The sequence below is a fragment of the Uloborus diversus genome, chromosome 3 (assembly GCF_026930045.1).
Source record: "Uloborus diversus isolate 005 chromosome 3, Udiv.v.3.1, whole genome shotgun sequence".
In the NCBI taxonomy this organism is placed as follows: Eukaryota; Metazoa; Arthropoda; class Arachnida; order Araneae; family Uloboridae; genus Uloborus; species Uloborus diversus.
In genome coordinates, this window is record NC_072733.1 from 161480989 (window position 1) to 161502559 (window position 21571).

The 21571-nt window shown below is 33.9% G+C and overlaps 1 protein-coding gene across 1 annotated transcript in view; it reads right to left on the reverse strand.

The window, feature by feature from the left end:
* The window catches only part of LOC129219019 (glutamate-gated chloride channel-like), a 51933-nt gene extending 35748 nt beyond the window's left edge, over positions 1 to 16185 (reverse strand). Inside the window, exons 1-4 of the mRNA XM_054853339.1 lie at positions 16106 to 16185; positions 14804 to 14886; positions 12785 to 12849; positions 10637 to 10851 (exon numbers count right to left, since the gene is read on the reverse strand). Of these exons, the coding sequence (XP_054709314.1) occupies positions 10637 to 10851; positions 12785 to 12849; positions 14804 to 14886; positions 16106 to 16185 (443 nt within the window). The remainder of the gene's footprint in view (positions 1 to 10636; positions 10852 to 12784; positions 12850 to 14803; positions 14887 to 16105) is intronic.
* Between the last annotated feature and the right edge of the window lie 5386 nt (positions 16186 to 21571).

The following is a 21571-nucleotide window of genomic DNA, read 5'->3' on the forward strand; positions in this document are numbered from 1 at the left end:
ATTTCAAACAAATCTAAGAAGGTTCTTCTGCCTTTATATAGGAGTTTAGTAAGACCCCATTTGGAGTATGTCCTGTTTTGGTTGCCTTATCAGAGGAAAGATATTTGTGTATTGGAAAGTGTTCAAAGAAGGGTAACTAGACTAATAAGGGGACTTTTAGATTTATATTAAGATACCAGACTTATATAATAGGCTTAATATGTATAGCCTGGAGCAAAGGAGGATCAGAGGGGACATGATTCAGTTGTTTAAATTTATCAAAATGAATGATGTTAATGGATTAAATTTTTGCATCGAAAGCAGAACGAGGGGTCATTGTTTTAAACTACAGTAAAACCTGTGAAGTTGACCACCCTTGTAAGTTGACCACCTGTCTAAGTTGACCACTTTTATAAGGCACGGAATTAGCCATTACCATATAAATCAACCACTGTAAGTTGACCACCTGTTAAAGTTGACCACTTAAGTAGTGCACCTCAAGTGGTCAACTTACACAGGTTTCACTGTATTCAAATCTAAGGCTAACCTGGAAATAAGGAAAAACTACTACTTTAGTAGGGTTGTGGGCACTTGGAACAGCTTACCGGAAGAGGTGGTAATGAGCAAGGTGGTGGATAGCTTTAAGAGGGCCATTGATCTTCATTTGAGGACTAATAAATTGACTTGGACCAGCCTAGCTGGGCCACGAGCCTGTTGTTGGTCGTCACATTTGTATTTGTATATGTTTTAGCAGCAGACAAATTCGAGGACGTTACTTTCTTCTGAATAATACTGCTAAAAGGTACACACAAACGCTTTCAAATCGATGGAGTTACGAGCTCTGCTTCAAGACCACATTGTAGCCCCTCACTCATTCCAGGTCAAGTGACCTAGTGGTTCTCGCTCGACCATCTCCGAATTGGATGGAATTTTATAGAGGTGTAGAGTTGCCTTTAAAACTAACCTATGCAAATTTTCAGCTTCCGAGATCTGAATCCTGAGGATCTAGGATCTCTCAAAAAAGTAAACCAAAAAGGCGGAATAGCTTTTTGTGACAAATTTCTACCTTTAGGCTAAGATTGCAGAAAATTTTATCACACTGGAAGCATGAAACTTTGGGAGCTTAAAGTACGTTTTGCTGTTGATACAATAAAGTATTTTTGCAAGTTTGAACTCATTAGATTTTGTGTAGTACATATGTAAACTCGTGAAAAAGAGCCTGGATTTTTTCCTGGATTTTTTTCCTGGATTTTGAGTTGTCATAAAATCTGAACAAAAATTATTCAAAAACTCGTACTTCGTGATTCGATTGTAAAAACACTTTTTTTATTTAATGGGTTACAGTTGCAGAGCTTAAATATCTATTTTCTAAAGGATATTGTTATCCAATGTGGCTATCAAAACCGTTCAAGTGAAAAATAGCCCATTTGCAAAGCGCTGCGCTGTAGCTCAAGTTGGTCACCTTACATCTTCTTTTCGTTAAGGCCATTGGAAAGAACATATTTTTTTTCCTATCAAAATAAGTTTCTTTTCAATAGTGTTCTTTTAGATAAGGATGAAAAAAGGAGATCAAAATTCTGTCTGCCGTAAAGAATTGCAATGTTTAAGCTGAGGTTGTTGAAAATTTTATCACACTAGAGGCCGGAAATTTCAGGAGCTTAGCGCACTTTTTGTTGTGAATACGTTCCAGTATTTTTGTGTATAACATATACGAAGCCATGACAAAACGCAGTGGATAAATTTTTCCTGGATTTTAGAATGTCATAAATTTTGAACAAAACTAATTCAAAAGTTCGTACTTTTTAATGCTATTGTCATTATACATGTTTTAATGGGTTACAGTTTCAGAGAGTAATTATTGATTTTCTAAAAGATATCGTCATCTAAAGAGGCTATCAAAATCGTTAACATCAAAACTAAAATCGTTAACATCCTATTTTTAATGCTCTGTATCTCAAGCTTGTCACCTTGCATCTTGTTTTCGTTATTTTTCTTTTTGTTCCCCCCTTCAATTTTAGAGTTTCTCAATTGTTGCTGAATATGTAACAGGGTGGCGACAGATCAGGGAAATCAGGGAAATCAGGGAAAAATCAGGGAACTTTATTAATCAGGGAAAAGTAAGGGAAATATCAGGGAATTTTGAAAAAATAACAAAAAATCAGGAAAAATTGATTTTATCAAGAAAAATTTTTTTTGCTTTACAAAATTAAGTTCTCTAATTCCCTATGCATTTTCCCCCAAATTATCTGTTCAAAAAAAAAAGTAAAATTAATGAGGTGCAATTATACACTGCCGCATATTTGCGCATCTTTTTTCCTCAACGTCAAAATATTGAATCTGACGTGTTAACCACAGGATGAACTTCCAAAGATTGCTTCTGTGTCTGTTAGGTTATTTATTTTACCTAGCTTGAAATTTCCTTTCACGCTTTCAATGCTACGTAAAATAAACAACCCTACAGGCAAAGAGGAAGCCTTCATTAATGCCTTAGCTCCTTTGCCTTTATTCCATTGTCTCGAAGTAATTAGCATACTGTAATCGCAATTTCAAGAAGAAATCTTTGGTTTTTGAATTAATACTACAAAAGCTTAAAAATTATTGCTTTGTGTTTTTTATTTAATTGCTAAAATTGAACTTTCAATCAAAAAAACTTTTTTTTTGCCGTTATACTATTTGCAGTCACCACAGATCATAAAGGTTTTCTTTTCTTCAGTCTTAAATGATACTTTTATTTTATAACCAAGTTGCATTCTTCTTTTATATATTTTAAAATTACCTAATTGCTTTTTTTCTTTTTTTCTTTTTCCTTTTATTTCAAAGTTGTTTGTTACAAAAGCAATCTAAGATTTTTTTCGTTACATACTGAAATCATTTGAAATAGAGTTAACTTGTGTACTTAAGTAAATATCTTTATTTTTTTTATTGTTCAAATGCTGTATTCATTCATTAAAACCTGTGTTCTTGATTAGAGAAAAGCTCTCTATGAATGGATGTCAAATGGTTTCATCTTTTTTGCATAAATATGTCAGTTATATGAGAATAACTACATTACTTCTATTCTTCTTAAAATTCTTATGCTAAGTGGTTTGTGGAAGTAAAGTTTTTTTTTATTTTAATTTTCTATATTCTTTCCGTATAGAAAAATTTAATATACTATTTTGTAGGTTTTTTGCCCAAAAAAATTTGACTTAATGTGTTTTTTTTAACTATTTTATTAAAAAAGTAGCATCTTTTAAAAATATATCTTTAATTCAACAACTTAAAACGTTTAAAATACTGCATTTGATACAAACATACAATGGATTTCAAGTAGCCCAAAGAAAGAAAACCATTATCATTGGTAACGTAAATCAGGGAAATTTGGTGAACTTAATCAGGGAAATCAGGGAAAAGTCAGGGAACTTTTTTTCACAGTTCCTGTCGCCACCCTGTGTAATTAAATTGTCCTGATGATTTTAAAGAAACCTGATCAATAGAAAAAAAAATAGAAAATTAAAAGCAAAAAAAAAATATATATATATATATATCATTCATTACCACTCTCCCCTATTTGGAGCTGTTAAACTTCGAAAGAGATGAATAAATAAACTGTTCATAAATATACTCATATTGCAATGTTATTCCAAACGCTATGTAGAGAGACAACAATAAAGCTTTCTGCAAGTTTTAATGAACTTCTCCATGGAAACGATATGCATCTCACTCGTAGAAAAAAAGTACACTACCTACACGTGGGGATAAAATCAAACAATCACTGTCACGCAAGTACAAACAAATAATATCCCCGTGTTCGTAACAAGTTTCAAGTTTTTGCTCGTGATAGCAACAAAATGAGAGCTACAAACATTGCTTCATTTGATGATTTGGCATTTTATTTAGGTTAATAACACTTCTTCTGGCTCACAATTAAAACTATGCTATGCAACTTAACAAAGCCATTTTGCTTGCTTGATTATATTTAAGGCTTTGTATTTGTTTGATGTGAAAGTGATCTAAGATCTATGTTTTTCTTTAAGCACTCATATTTAAATATAAACGGCACATTTTCTTACTTAATTTCTCAGAAGCAATCAGTAAAACTAAATTTCAAAAATAAATTCTCAATTTCACATCTGACCGCAATATTGACCCGTTGGAGACAAGAATATGCGTCTTCTGGTAAAGTTTTGAATAAAGAACTAACGTCAAGCATAAAAAAAAAATTAGTAGTTGTTTCAACTACAAGTAGTGTAAATCAAGAAAAAAGTATTATAAAAGAAAATTCTTGTGAAAAGAAAGTTATTTAGTCAAACTTGTCTGCACTATATGGAAATTAAAATTTAAGAATTATTTGCAGGACACAATTTCAAATGAGTGGCAGTTTAATGTACTACACATAAAGCACGTAGAACTAAAGGGTTGTAACTACCAAAACTAAAGATTTGGACATAAGGGTGAATATCATTAAAATTACTAATTATAATTCCAGATAAGTTTCCCAAGAAATTCCAATTTTTTAAAAACTTTTTAAAAAATGTGGCAGTCATGGAACTGCCAACTGTCTCACGTTCGAATAACAAACTTCAAAAAAAATCCTGTGTATAACAAAACACTGCAGCAAAAACAAATACCAAATGAAGTAACGTGTTTTATGTTTATCTATGAGAATTGAATATTGTGTTTTAGAAAAAATGAATTCAACATTGAAAAAAAAGGCAATTTATGATCGTCCCAAGTTTTCATATCATGTGTCGAGCGCAAACTTAAGGGAAGTTTATTTTTAGTAAAAACATTTATTTGGCTCCAATGGATTTCGTGGTATGTAGCCTTTTATGTGGTGTGTAAGTTCCAATCAAAAGTTTTCACTTTGATTGCATAGAATTACAGGTAAGAAGTTTCCAATCTGTTCTTTTTTCTCTACCAAATGAAGGATCATGTCGATAGCGCAGATTAAAACGCAAAATAAATTAATTTCTCAAACTTTTTTTGCATAGTTGAAAATAATTTTTCTGCCATGAAAATAATTATGCGCCTTAATTTCCGAATCTTTAATTAGCGATGTTTAGCGATCAAATTTGCGGAAAATTCGTCATATCAGTAATAATCCTGTGAGTAGCATATAAGTAGAAACCTTTTGTTACTGAACTGATGCGTGCGTTACCGATGTTTTTTACAATTCTTTCTTCCTGTAATGAGTTTGTTGATCATCTCATGATTGAAAAATAGTTTAATTTCTTAAAATATGCTTCTGAAGCATTATTTTCTCCCCAAAATTTCAGTTCTCGAACAAAATTATCTCCGTTTTTTCTCCCTCAAAAGTCAGTCTTTCGGTCTTAACTACTGCCCCAAAATTATAATTTTGTTTTAAAAAAAAAGTAAATCTGTTAATTTGTGCTAATCCACCTCTCTCTCGCCCCATCCCCCCACATCCAAACTCTGACTGTTTTGAATTATTTAATTATATTTGTTTCTTAAGCTTGTGTCTTTTTTTATTATTATTTTTTTTAAACTATTAAATTGTATGTTATTTCTTCCTTAATCTATTATTAATAATTTCAGTTTCTAAAAATATTTTTAAATTAAAACTTTCGATATGAGATATTATGATAGTATAAAGCAATGGCTATCAATATAAATTGCATTTTATGAAAAGATTACATGTATTTTCTACATCACAGCAATCCATGTGCCCCCCCCCCCCCCCCCCCGTTGTCAAATTTTACAACGAATTCCCTACAACTCTCAGTTTAACTCCTTTGTTGATATTCAGAACAACATTTTAAATTTTAAAACTTTTTTCAATCTTACTTCTAAATTATACTCTACACGCGAGCTGTACATAGTAACGACATGCAAGACAGTGAAGGAAGAGTCTGTTCAAAATGCATGCTTATACAAGAATGTACAGTAGGGTGGGTCAAAAAAAAAATCGAAATGTTAAGGAGGGCAGAGGATTAAAAAGGTGCTAAATGGTCTCAAACTAACATGAATGAAATTTTACTCCATTCTGATAAGTCTTTCTGCTTCCGGATTGAGTTTGAAGTTTGGATTTCCTTACCCAAATTAGATACGTTCCATGTAAGGTTACAATAATAATAAATGTTACTTCGTTTACAGTAACAAGTGATCAAACTCTCATTTTGCACCTGGTTTGAATTCGTTTGCCATTTTATGTGTTAGAATTGGCTGAAATTGTAAATTTGGTCAAGCGCTCCCTGCCTACTGTGCAACATAAATGAGTTTGAGATGCTAAGAATCTACCTCTTGAAATGCAGCAGCAGTTTTTTGAAATTGTATCCAAAATTAACTAAAAAAATTACCGGAATCATTTTACCAAGCTAGTAGATTGCTATTTGACACTTCATCTTACACATGCAAAGATATTAACGACTACATTTGTCCGGAAAAAAAAACATGAGAGAGGGAGAGAAATCGCAGCTTCAGCCTCAAGAAGAAAGTGAAGACAGTTTTAATATCATTATTTCATCGCATCTCTTCTCAGATACGAACAGTGAAAATGAGTTCAAGGAACCTTTACAAGCTTCAAACTACGAACGCTTATATCGATAAATTTACTACTACAAGCAATACAGTAGACTGTAATTTGCTTTCACGGACATGTGATAGATACGAAGTATCAGACAGGGCTGCAGTAGCTATTGCTTCAGTAGTACTTTACCCCACCACTTCAGAAATTATTGTGAAAAACATACTTTGTAGAAAGCGTAAAATCGCTCGAAAATCTGCCTTAGCAAGAAATAATAGCCTAGCAAAATGTCCCAAGTTCTATGGCTAACTCGTGCTAATCAAATTCTAAGTTTGTGTGTTTCAGTGGAATCTCCTTCTGGAAATTTAATAATTCTTGCAATATAAGTCGTCAAAGTTTATGCTCAATCTGGTTTGCTATCAAAAAGTGCAAAACAAATCCCGTAATCCAAAGAAAGTGTTTTTGCATGTCCTAAAAATTAATTTATTGCAATGCTGACAGACTTGAAACAGCACATCCGTGAATTGGCAGCTCTTTTGGTTTTAGAAGCTCGTAGTGTTCAGCAAAATAGACTCTCAAAACACTAACTTTTCACATTCTTGCTGTTTAGTTTGATGAAGTTTACTGTTAAATTGATCTCAATGACTGGAAAAATGTGTCTGATCCACCAATATTGTAATCAATCTCTGAAGAAGTTATTCAACTGTTTATTTCTGTCAAAAAAAAGAAGTTTACTATGCCTGCGATGCCATACACCCAGGCTATTGAAAAGCAGGGGTGCCCACCAGGGGGGTTCATAGCGCAGACTGCGGCATTAAATTTTTTAAGAGGGTTGATTTTACAGATTTTCGACCTTTTTGGGGAGAGGGGGGTCTCGTTCTGGTGGGTACTTCCCAGCATTTGGGGATGGGCACCCCTGTCGAAGGGCAGTTAAAATTGACATAAGTTTCAACTACATTGTGCAAAAAGAGAAGCTTTAATAAAGAACCAACTGGAGTCTCGGAAACGTATGCCAAACTGATTGTAAGCACTTTCAAGCTATTTTAAGATGAATATTTTTAATTTTGAAACTTAATGATTATCATAAGCGTTTTTGTAAATAAATGATTAATACTTAGACAACCTTAAGTTATTATATATATTTGTAATTTTCTTTTTCAGTTTTTTAATGAAAATAGATTTTTTTCCTCTTAAATACGGGTTTTTCAAACTCAATCCGGAGGCAGAAAATAAACTCCTAATCGAATGAAATCTATATATATAAAAATGGACTTTGGTAAATTTGTTCCCTAAGATCTCAGAAACTACCCGGCAGATTTGGCTGAAACTTTCAGCGTTTGTTCAGTTTGGTACTGGGAAGGTTTATAGACCAGTTCGAAAAAAAAATCCGATTGATAGTTCCCTTTTTATTCCAATTTTTGTCCCAATTTTCGCATAAATGTCCCAATATGGGGGTGGAAAAAAACTAACATTATATGTCCATCGAAAGCGCCAATTTTTCTGCTGAAGATAGCATCTGTTCGAAGTTTCTAAGTTGTATAAAAAACGAGTTATGAGCTTTTTTGTTCCCTGTTCGAAGGCTTTCATCAACCCAAGTCATTATTTAGTGTGTCATCTCAACTCCCAAGAACTGTTGTATTGTTGAATATTTTTGCGTTTCGTCTGACGTTTTGAGGCTTTTCTCAAGTCAAATCTTAAAGTAACGTTTTTCCACAAGATTGGCTAAAAATAAACGGATTTGGCTGATCATTTTACTTTTAAACGGAACTTATGTAATTAATGGTTAATTATTATTATTTATGCTGATTGGACACTTGCTCGCCAGAATTTTTTCAGAAAGATTTCAGTAGCTGATGCATTTGGCAGTTTTTTCCACTGTCGCTGTTTTTGAGCCCAAAGACTACGTAATAATGTTTCTCAGCTTTCACCATATACACAAAATATCGCCAATCAAAGATACTTAAAAAAAAAAAAAATACTGTGTAAAATAATTCAACAACTAAATTTGGCAAATCCATAAACCGCACAAAAACTTCCATTAATTTTTCTTTTTGCACGATTTCAAACAATCGCCAAATTTTACTACTTATTTTGGAAACATTTCGGATGAAACCGTTTGGCGGCATTTTTTTTTTTTTTTTTGACCAAAAGTATCTCAGCATCTGGCAACAATATTTCTATAATAAAAATTAGTAAGGAGGGGGAGTATTATCGAAAGTGTCCCAAAATGATTCTCGCAAATTTGGTAAGATTTTAAACCGCACCAAGTGTTCACAAAAATTGAAATTTCCCAAAATAACTAAAGCAAGTGTAAGGGGAACACGAGCTGCTACATTTTTTAAAACAGTTCGTACATCAATAGCCATACTGAGAAGGTTTTAGATTTAAAAAAAAAAGTACTAACAGATAAATATTTTTAAACATGTAAAGTTTAATTTCATATTTCGGAAATTCTTCAAATTTGTATATGCTTTAGGGGTCTAAGGACCTTTAACCTTTAAAATTTTCGATTTTCTGGAAAAGATATATGTTATGCATAGTTTAATTCTGAAAAATTTGATACCTTATTTATTACCATACACCAAAAACTTTTCGAGTTATTGTAAAAATGCTTCAACTTTCCCCATAGAGATGTATGTTAACAGTAGCTGTTTAAGCCTCTTTTTCTCAGGTGCCGGTTTCTTCGGTTTTCTCGTTTTGCGCGCATGATATCTCAGAAAGTTTCTTATATATTTCCGTAAAACTTTTAATGTATGTTTATCTGGTTTATATTTATGACCTGAACCTAAATTTATTTATTTTTTTTAATTATTTATTTATTTTTTTTTGAAATTTAATAAGTTAATATCGAAAATTTCCAAAATTTTGGGCAAAAAAATATTTTTTTTAAATATTAACTTTTATTTTTAAGTAAAATTTAGGTTCAGATCATAAAAATGTACAAGACAAACATGCATGAAAAGTTTCACGGAAATATATTAGAAACTTTCTGAGATATCGTGCGCGCAAAACGAGAAAACCGAAGAAATCGGCACCTGAGAAAAAGAGGCTTAAACAGCTGCTGTTAACATAAATCTCTATGGGGAAAGTTAACGCATTTTTACGATAACTTGAAAAGTTTTTGGTGTATAATAATAAATAAGGTATCAAATTGTTCAAAATTAAATTATGCATGACATATATTTTTTCCAGAAAATCAAAAATTTTGAAGGTTAAAGGTCCTTAGACCCCTTTGCTTTCGTTTCTAATTGAATACTATTTTGTTCTTTATACTTATTGCTATTTTAGTTTTTTGAATAAGGGAGAAGCTCGATTTTTAATCACGTCAAAAAGGTTTGTTTTAAATTCTTTCGCTTAAAACAGAAAACAAGGGCAAGTAACGATTGTTTCTCATAATTATTACTGACCCAGGCAACGCCGGGTATTTTTGCTAGTTTTATATATAACCTTAAAACGTCATTTGGCACCTTTTTCTTGCCCTGCCCGATGGAAATCGGAAACTCTTTTTTACCATAGGACGATGACCCACCCTAATGTACAGGTACCTATGTCGATGTAAGCGGAAAAATCTAATGAACACTATTCCCCCCCCCCCTTTTTTTTTACCTTCCTTTTTTCCTGCAGCGACACATAGGCCGCATGATCTACGGTCTCCAGTGCCATGGAAATGGTAGCACCGGCTACCTAGCTACGTAGGGACCCTATTACTATAGGAGCCCAAATAAGCTAGACACTGTATAGCTAACCAGGCTGTATAGTATACAGCATTATGTAGAAAACTTTTCAATGAAAGGGAAAAACCTACCTGGGGTTGAACTTTGCACGCTCGCCCAAAACCAAAAAAAGTAAACTTACATTTCCTTGATTCTCATTGGTTCACATGTAAACTAAACCCACTTGAGAATTTGTCTCTATTGGTAAACTGTTCATTAACACGAAATAAATGATTATTATTTATTTCGTGGATTGGTGGATATTATTTTGCTGGATTAACATTTATTTGGTGTGTTCTCGGAAATGGATTTATTATTACTATTATTATTATTTTGTATAATTGATAACGTCAATTGACAATTACATAAACTTTACGTATCGTTTACTTTTGTAAACGCTTACAGCAATAATACCAAAAAAGAATCGTTGTACGGGAGGTACAAGATATGTTTTAAAAATATGTTTGAATACACTTACCTCATTATATGAACAACTGATCCATTATCATACACCCTGAGGCTGACATCAACTAGCGGCTCCTTCAAGCTCCCATGCTTCACGATGTATGTATTAGGAAGCCAAACGTCATTTACGTGGCTCATCCCGTTCAAATACTTGTGGCGACCATCATCTTGGTACTTGAGTCGCGGATCCTCCCATCTTCGATACATGAGGAACTCGACTTCATAATTCTTAGCCGAAGAAGGAAATAGAGTAAAGCTATAAGCACAAACTAAGGTTTATTGAAAATAACATAAACATAAAACCGTTCAACTTTCAATCCATAAATATTTAAATAAAATCCAAGCAGAGCGTATGCACCTGGTACTTCTTGTGCATTTATTCTTCTGTGTCATGATTCGTAAATTGGTGTTATATTTAAAACGTAAAATGTCATTCTTAGTTGGGAGGGGGATCATTCGAAACACTTTAATTCAGAGAAAGTGTTCCAGTTGCCTGAATGTACACTAAAATGTGTTTGGGGTATTCTTTGTTAAAAGAAAATGAACGGAAATGTGTTCCGAAAGTACATCCCGCTTGGAATATTCGTTAAGTTTAAAGATTGCAACGCATTTGAGAACAAATTTGGAACGCATTTGAGAACTGTTTGGGAACACATTTGAGAACTTTTTTGGGAACTCATTTGGCCATATTTGTGAAATTCACTTTCTTTCGCACAAGCAGGATTTTAACTTCTTTCTTACCTGCTAGTCAATAGAATCCTTTAATATGATGCAACTAGGAATTTTGTTATAATGAATCATTACCGATTGGTTTCGTGAATATAATAGCTGACCTTCCCTGGTCAAATACCACCCATTGCCCGGCGGTTGAAAGCTACAAAGCGATATTGCATAAAAGTGACAGCAAAACCTTAATGTAAAATATTCAAAGAGTATAGAAAAATGAAAATACTTCATAAATGTTCTTAAAAGTGTCCCAAAAAATGTGCAACTAAGTGTTCTAAAAAAGAGTGTCAGTGGTCAAAAAATATTTTCTGATGCACCCCCAGTGCTGCACCAAATAAGTACTCTGAAAAGCGTTGTTAGAAGTGTACTGAAAACTTCCAAAACGTGTGTCAAAGTCTTCTGAAAAAGGGTCAAGTGTTCGTGTATAAAACGTTTTCAAAAAGCGTTTTAAGATTTGCAGTGTTGTTTAAAAAACAAAAATTATAATAAGTGACATAACTTTTGAGAAGTTCGTACTGCGTAAGCTATATTTTATTTATTTATTTATTTATTTTTTCAAACGATAGAAATACACAAAGCTTGCTTGTTTTCATTTTGGTTTTTAAAATCTTAACTTTAAATAATACGTTTCTGGAACTCTGCAAATTGTTTAGAGCCCACTGAATATTAATCATTTTTATTTATTTAATCGGTATGTTTTTGATATAAAGTGACACATTTTCATAGACATTAAATATCTTGCAAAACAAGATTAAGTATCACATTTTTTTTTTTTTTTGGAACTAAAAAATGTAAGGAAACTGAACATCAACATCAAAGCGTCTTTACATAGTTTGTACAATTTCAAAATTTACTATATATCATAAAATAAAAGAAAAGTTTGCATGTATGTATTCAGGTATGTGTTGCATGCATGTATTCTAGAACATACTTTCTCCCCCTTTAATATATTATACATTCATTCTAGAAGACACTGCCCCCTGCTCTCCAGTTCTTCGCTTACGACGCGGTGCCGCTTCGGCGCGGCTCGATTAGTGTGCATAACCTTCAGCAGTACAATTCGGGTGCTTCGCCCGCCAGTGTCTTTACAATATTTACTAAATAGTGTGATAAAAGTAGCAGTTTCTCACCAGGCTTGGCAACCGAATCGGATATATCGAAGCCTCAGAGCAACAGTAAGATACCTAATCCCAGAAATAGCACTAAGATATCTTACTGTTGCTCTGAGGCGACGATATATAGCCAAATTTGGTACAAACCCGGGTAGCTACAGCTGATTTATTTCTTTTTTTAATGTTATCGATTTAAATTTCCGGTTCTTTAGTATATATATATATATATATATATATATATATATATATATATATATATATATATTCTACTCGAAGAACACGTTCGCAGAAGTATCAAAGAAATGCTGCGAAGAGCAACTTACCAAACTGGATTCATCCGGAGAAGAAAGAGAATGCAGTAAGACATTTACTTGAATCTTTGTCATTGCTTTAAAAAATAAAAGAAGCCAATATTTTCTTAGATCATTTCATGTAATTACATTAAAAAAATAATGTGTATGTTACTTATTTATTAATATTTATCTTCTTAATTAATTCAAGATTTAATTTCAGTATTTGGCTCTGGATAAGGATAAAATATCCAATAAAAGTTCAAATTGTTTATGATGGTCCTGTTATGAAGGCTTTCTGAAATTATTTATGTTTTTGCGTTACTAAGATTATCTAATTACTAAGATTGTTACATCAAATTTAATTTGTTTATTGTTTACACTGCTTCAGAAAGGGGGGGGGGATCAAACGTAATATATTTTTCTGATGCATTTCTCTGAGCAAAATAAGACCAAATAGCGAAACACACTTGATCTCATTTAACAATTATTTCTTTCGTGCATAGGACTAAAGCTATGCAAGTTATATCAACTGCTTAAATTTTAATAATTTTATTAGTTTGATGATGTATTAGAGAGGCTCTTAAACTTTATAGATGTGTTCTTGTTCCCATGGCTATGTCCTTTTCACATGGTTTGATTCGCCAATAACGTACTGCTATTGGATTTGGTCTTGTGCCACCATAAGAATTGCACTTCTTTGTGTGTGTGTGTGTCCTCAACCTTGAATAAATTCTCACCACATGACCATACGTTTTGTTGTCAGTCATGCAATCTGTCTTAGGGACTCATTAAAATGTAATAGATTTCGATTGAATCGAGTACGATCAATTGTGTCTACTAATAGCGTTGCCAGAAATTTCCTTTGCTCTGCCCATGGGGAAATTTCTCTCTACGCGTTTGGTAGAGAGAATTCCACTGATTGAAACAAAATAATGTTGAATGGGTCCCTTAATCATGTATTCCTACTATCCCTAGAGTGCTTTTGAATTTCTAATAGTGCAGGAAAAGTGTTAGAAAGTTTTTATATCACATCGATGTTGATTATTTAATAGAGAACAAAATGCTTCCGATAATCAATTTGATGCAATTTTGACGAAAAATTATTTTTCCAAAGTAAATTTTATGATTTACTAGTTTTAACTGTGTTGATGTTTTGATTTAATGTGCATGGATATTTTTTAAGTTTTACTAGTCTTTAAAGCTTTTTTCTAATTTGTATGTACAGTACTATTTTTAAATGTTTTAAAAATAGTGATGTATAAGGTGATCTACTCCATACAGCTCCGTGTAACATGACAGTTGTATTAATTAATCACAAGTTCAACTTAGGGGTTCATTCAACTTTTACAAAATTCAATCGAATCAAATTCAATCAGTTGTATCTACCAATAGCGCAGCTACAAAATTCCTTTGCCCACCCGGAAGGTGTGGATTCATTGGTGGGATATGGAACCTTGTAATCGAATTCAAAGCAAAACAATAACTAGAGTCTCGCACAGGTAAATTTTTTCTTAAATGAATACGTTTTCTCGTGCCCTAGATCTTGAAATCAAAACTTTTTTTTTCGCTAGGATGAATTTTCAATCAAAATAAGAATAATTTGAAGAAGCTATGGAGTTTTGTGCTCGCATTAAACAACCCCATGCTGTCAAATGTCAAACAAAATTGGCAAATAATTGCAATATTTCATTCGACTGCATATTTACTGGGGAAGAATGCTTTCCGGAGAAAAAGAAATTCAAAACGTATATAACGACTTGGAATGCATATAAGCGACAAAAGATAGAAAAGAAGGCTCGTAAAGATTTGTTGGATGGATTTAGTTTTTGAAAAACAAAAAAGCATTTCCGACAGCTCCAATTAATGCCGTCAATTCTTACGCGCATCAAGATTATTATGTTGTAAATTCTGAAGTATCCGCCGTTGTACGTTAAAATCATACTCTCAGTGGTTTAAAACCTGTATAAGTTCAATATTTCAGGAATGAAAGGAAAAGTCTAAGCAATAACAAAATTCCACTGTTGCAATTAAAATATCAAAGCAGCTTACAAGAAGGTCTAGTTCTTTTGTCGTACTGACTGTCTGGTCCTACTAAAGCATCCAAGATTTCTTTATCGCTTTTATCAGCAAACCTGAATGAAAAAAAAATTCAGTTGTAGTCGGAAAATACTTTTCACACCAACTTATAGAAAAAAATAATCTTGTTTAACTTTTGATGAAATTATGTCAATAAATTGCACTTTCACGAAACTTTATCTATGAAAAAGTTCAAACATTTTTATCTACAAAAGTAACTATTAAAGTAACTGCTATAAAAGCAGTTGAAGCTGTATTTAGTGCCGTCAGCGGTTCAGTTGAGGTATGAAAAAAATTGAAAAATTTCGTCCGATTTTAAAGTTCCTGTTTCATACCAGAAATAATATTACTTTTATGCATGATGAAAGTAACTAATTGAATTCACTGTAGTTAGTATTATAATTGACTTCAGTAATGAAATTCCACGTTTCATATTTTATCCCTTGGTTATAATTGGCAAAACTATTATTTTACCCCACCCATGAAGTAAAACTGTCCTTTTGTTAAGGTTGACTAAAGAATCTACAAGAAAAAATTACGTACATCAAGACTTCCAAACTCGAAAGCATTTCCTCTCAAGTGTATAAGGAAATATGTTAACTAATTTTTATCGTAGAAATATCTCCAAGTGTCTCTTAATTTCACTTCAAATCTTAGAGGTTCAGCTTGTCCCACTTTCTCTATTGTATACATTTTTGATTTTTTTGTTATTATTTACTGCACAGTATTTTTGCTTTGCAAAAACAGCATTTGTACTTACACTTTTGGCTCATCTGAGATCACAGTCTCAATTAAAAGCAAAGCACAGCTTAGCAATGGTAAAAGATTTGAAATGTCATTTTCTAACATCGACCTGAAACGGAAAGATTCAAATTAAAATTGAAAATAGAAACTTCAGCGAGTTCTGAAGAATCTTTCAATTTATTTAATATGATTTTAAAAAATACAGAAATTAAATCTTATTCCATCGCTATTTAGTTACATACAATCAGTAATAACTGCCCTCATAAGACCCAGTGAAATGAACAAGGAAGAAGAAATAATCTAAAAGACATTTTAAACAAATTTTTTTATTGGTTTTTATACTAGGCATCTAGAGTTGAGTAAATACATTTGTGCTTGAAAAGTAAAAGAAAATAAAACAATGTAAAAATGCACAAATTTTTCAGGAATTGGATGTCTTTACATCAAAAAGCCGAGGTTTTGGAGGGTTATACAAATCCGTGGTGCCCCGTGCGTAATCTAAATAATCAGTACAAGGTTTCGCTTTTTTACCTAGATTGCTCAACACTTGAAAGCTTGCTCTGCTCTAGACCATAGTAAAGATATCTAAACAACCTTTTAGACAGACCCATATTTACTGGTCAGCGTGTCACCTGGGCTGCATTCGGAAACAATCCATCGGTTACACCGCGTGGTTAGTCCGGTGTGGTTATGACGCATCTGGAATTTCTCTGGGAACCTGGTGGAACAGCAGTGTTTCCGAACGCTCGTGGTGGTTACAGCGCGATATTTCTAGTTCAGCAGCAAACGACGCTCCAATCAAAGCGTAACTTTCATAATGGGAAAATCACGTGCGTTACGATGAAGCCATGAAACACGACCGGATTGGCCATTTGTGATCTCGCTATCCGCGTCGAAAAGGCGGTACGACAGGTTGCTACCAGGCAGAGATGGGCAGATTCGTATTCGTAAATCCGAATCCGAATTTGATTCACAGCACCTTAACGTGTCAATCCGAATACGAATACATTCGTATTCACAAGTGTGAATTCGAATAGATTCATATTTGCAAGTGTAAATCCGAATACGAAATTCGGACTCATACCTATGAATCCGAATCCGAATCTATTCGGATTCAGACCTATGAATCCAAATCATTTCTGTTTCATTTCTATAAATATGAATCCATTTGATTCACACTTGGATTCACTGAAAAATTCAATTTAAAAGGGCAATATAAATAAATGTTTGTTTGTTTGTTTTTCGCTACAGTTCGAGTTTTGGGTGTTAACGAGTTTTTGGATGTATATTTATTGGCGTCAATCTAAGTAATTGACCCGAAAATGAACTTCCTACTATTTGGAGCCCCAAGTCGAATACGACTGGACCCAGGTTTTAGAAGTCCATAAAAAGTTAAAAATCGTGATTTTATGGTCATAAACGCTAAAAATTTCAGCTAATTTTTTGTACAGTCAAGTGCCCAAACTTAGGACAGTTTTGAACTTTTACCTCTAGAAGCATATTAATCATACGTTTTCCATTTGAACAAAATATTCTATTTTCAGGATTTCCTTACTACGTCCCTTCAAGACAAGGTGTGTAGATTTGTCCCCTTAAAAATAAAACAAAAAAATGTTCATTGTCCCAAGTTAGGGACCTCCTTCCCTAACTTGGAACACTTTTTATTTTGATCTTTCTTTCATGTATTCAGCAAAAGATAATAGTTTGGGACACCGACTGTCATTTTAAAGAAGTTTATTTTTGTTGAAAGGTTGTGTAAAGCAGAGATTCAGACAGCTGAACATAAACAAACACGTTTAATACGAAACATGGGGACACACATGCAGTAAGACATAGAGAAAGTAGTGAAGAAGCCCTGATAAACAGACTGCGGCTCTTTAAATAGAATAGAGGGCAGATTTTCAGTATCCAATGATGTTTCTCAAATAGCAATAAGCTTTCTCCAAAGTCCGATGGTGGATTAAAGAAGAGATTTTGCGAACTCCGTGGAAAGCTGCAAATGTCTCTTCCAATAAGAAATAAGCATAGTTCTTTCCTTTAAACCAATGGAGAAAGCGATTACATTCAACACCCGCCCTTAATCGCTTATTACTAAACAACACAATGACATAAGTTCATGCAATTTAAATTTTGGAAGAGCCTTAGTAAACATATCAGCAATTTGTTTATCAGTAGAAACATATTCAATATATATATTTTCAACATTTAAAATATTTCTAATAAACTTTAACTTAACATCAATATGTTTCAATCTACCAGAACTATTTTCATTAGTTATACATTTGATTGCAGACTGATTATCTTCATATATGACAATGTTATTTACAGTAAGAAATTCACATGCAATATTTTTATAATACACTAGATGTATTAAAGACTTACCAACTGCAAGTACCTCAGCTTCAGTAGAAGAAACAGCTATTGAACTTTGTTTCTTCACGCTCCATAAAATTGGACACTTTTTATAAAAAATAACGTAACCTGAAACTGATTTGCGATCACGCGGATCTGATGCCCAATCTGAATCAACATACATAGATCAATCAACATCATTTGTTGAGTCACAACACTTACTATACACAATTTTATATTCCGATGTACCTTTTAAATATCGCAGAATTCTTTTAAGTCCATTCCAAGCCGATTCTGTTGGATTCTCCTGCAATTGACTGAGACAGTTCACAGCGAACAGTATATCGGGTCGTGTTGTCATCGCAAGATACAATAAAGATCCAACTAGTTCACGGTAAGGTCCTTTGAAGCTAGTTCCTTCCTCAAAGTCAGCTGGAGTTGACTTTGCTTCTAAAGGTGTTGCACTCGGCTTGCACTCACTCATGTTAAATCTCTTCAATATTTTAAGAATATACTCCTTTTGATCTAGCACTAATTTAGTAGAAGTAAATTCCATACGAATTCCTAAAAACTCAGAAGCTGGTTCGAGTTTGGACATCTGAAATTCATTTTGAAGAAGTTTAATCACAATCATTATTTCTGAAACATCTGATCCAGCGATAAGAATATCATCAACATATAAACAAATTATTATTTTTCTTCCATTCACAATTCTGATGAAAATACACGGTTCCGAGTTTAACTGCTTAAAATTAATTTTCAACATAAATTGCGAAAATCTGAAGAACCATTGTCTAGGAGCTTGTTTTAATCCGTATAAACTTTTATTTAATTTGCATACTCTGCCAGATGAATCGTTGAATCCTTGCGGTTGTTCCATAAAAACAATTTCTTGCAACTCACCATTCAGAAAAGCTGTTTTCACATCCATCACATAAGCCTTTAAATCCTCTTGAAGAATCGAAACAAGAACTAATCGTAAACAAGGCATCCCAATGACTGGCGAATAAGTTTCTACGTATTCCTTCTGCTGGTCTCCTCTGGCGCAAAGTCTGGCTTTGAGAGTTCCATCTCTTTTCTTCCTAAACACCCACTTACACTTTATGGGGGTCGCGTTATCAGGGAGATCTACCAGTTCCCAAGTTTTGTTTATCTGGATAGAGCGCAATTCTTCCCCCATCGCGACTTTCCACTGGGCTTGTTGTTTTTCCGGTAGTTTTGAGATGTCATAAAAGGTCAACGTTTCTTCTGACGTGTACATTGCTTCAAATCGCTCTGGCATTTTACTTTTTCTTCCTGATCGTCGGGGTGTATCTGCCGGAACTTCTTGTTTTACATTGGTTTCGTTTTCTCCTAACTCTTTATTTACATTTCTGTCGTGTTTTTCCTCGTATTTTTCTTCTCCTTTCGGGAGCTCGTCTGGTGAATTACTTCTATCTTGCACATATACTTTATTTTCATTGAAGCGAACATTACGAGACACAATAACTCTGTGCGTATCAGGATCCATTAATCGATATCCCATGCTAGAATATCCAATGAAGATCATTCGTTTAGATTTCGGATCTAATTTTTGTCTGCGAGTGTCAGGAATTTTGGCATAAGCATCACAACCAAATAATTTAATTTGATTTAAATCCGGTTTCTGGGAATATTTTAGTTCAAAGGGTGACATATCATTTATGCTTGAACTAGGGATTCTGTTATGAATATATGCTGCAACTTGAATAGCATATCCCCAACAGTTCTTAGGTAAATTTGCATCATATAAAAGTGCACGGGCTTTATCAAAAAGTGATCTGTTCATCCGCTCTGAAATTCCGTTCAATTCGTGAGTATAAGGGGGGCAGGGATCTATTGTAACTCCAAGTTTATTTGCTATCACTTTAAGTTCACCTGAAACATATTCCTGGGCATTATCACAACGAATTTTTCGAACGCTTTCATTCAATTTGAGAAACTTTTTGATTTCCACGGGAACATCACTTTTCTTTTTAAGAAGACGAACTTCACAAAAACGAGAATAATCATCAACTAATGTTAAAACATACCTTTCACCCGCTTGAGTTGGTGGGTTGACCGGACCGCATAGGTCAGAATGGATTGTCAACACGGGAGCTTTTTCTCTTCTTCGGTTTCCTATTCCTATAGGGTTCGCGGACTGCTTCGCTAACACACAATTTTCACATAATTTGTCACTTGTTGGTAATCCTAGTTTGCTCAGAACATGGTTTCCGGAGTGTCCTAACCTGCGATGCCACAGTTCACCTCCATCTTTTTCTGCAACAAAGGAATTTGAAATGAAGGGAACGAAATCACTTGCATATTGACCTTTTGAATTCAGCTTGCACAAAACGAAGTTTGTACTTCCCTTTTCAATGACTGCTTCGTCATTTTTGAAGCTCACAGTGTATCCAGCTTTTTGTATCTGTTTCACTGAAATGAGATTTCCATTTAGTTCTGGAACATATAGCACATCTTTCAGTAGGATCTCTTGCACACCGTCACCCAATACACCGCGAACAGTTCCTATTCCTTTTACTTCCAGTTTACTGGCTTTTGCAGCGCATGACACAGTTCCTGAGGATGGTTTTAACTCCTCAAACCATTCCCGATGTGCACACATATGAGCTGTAGATCCGCTATCTACTATAAATGACCGATGTTCTACTTCGCCAACAACGAAAGTCACTGCAACTGCTCCATCCTTTGATGATGTATTTTTTTCTGTCTGGACTGTGCAATTCCTCTTAAAATGTCCTTTTCTTCCGCACTGGTAGCAAATTATGTTACTTCTACAAAATTTCGCAATGTGCCCTGTTTTGCGATACTTGTTACACACTACCCGATGATTTGTAGAAAAGGCTGCACCATTTGATGACTCTGTTTTCCAAGATTTGGGCTCCGAGACTCGACGATCTCTCATCAGCGCTTCAGCATCCAGAAGACGACCGCAAACAAACTCTAAAGTCAGGTTCTCCGAAGGCTGATTTTCTATTGCAGATTTCGATGCGTCATACTCTGCTGGAAGAGACATCAAAAGATAGACAATACTGTCCATATCACTCACTTTCACGCCACACGATTTTAGTTGGGTAACGAGCCTGTTCAGTTCATCAATATGCTCCTGCATGGATGAGTCCTTTTTCATTTTCAAAGTTGAAAGTCTCTTTCTAACCAATATCTGACTGACCGCTCCTTCTCGAACATAGATCGATTTCAATTTTGCAATTACTTCAGCACAAGTCTTTTCTTCCGAAAGCGAAACTAAAACTTTATCACTAAGAAATGATAACATCAAGGCATAGGCCTTCTTACTCGCCAAAAGTTCATTAGCTTTCGAAGAATCCGCTTCACGTTCCAAAAACATCTCTAAATTCTTTGCTGCGAAAACCGCTTCCATTCTCCTGCACCACAGAGAGAAATTCCTTCCGTCAAAAGGCTCAACGGAATATTTTATCTCGTCCCCCATGTTACTCCGCTACTGCAGTGATTTAGTAGCTGGGTGAAACTTAGAACTAACCACGCTCTGCTGTTGAAAGGTTGTGTAAAGCAGAGATTCAGACAGCTGAACATAAACAAACACGTTTAATACGAAACATGGGGACACACATGCAGTAAGACATAGAGAAAGTAGTGAAGAAG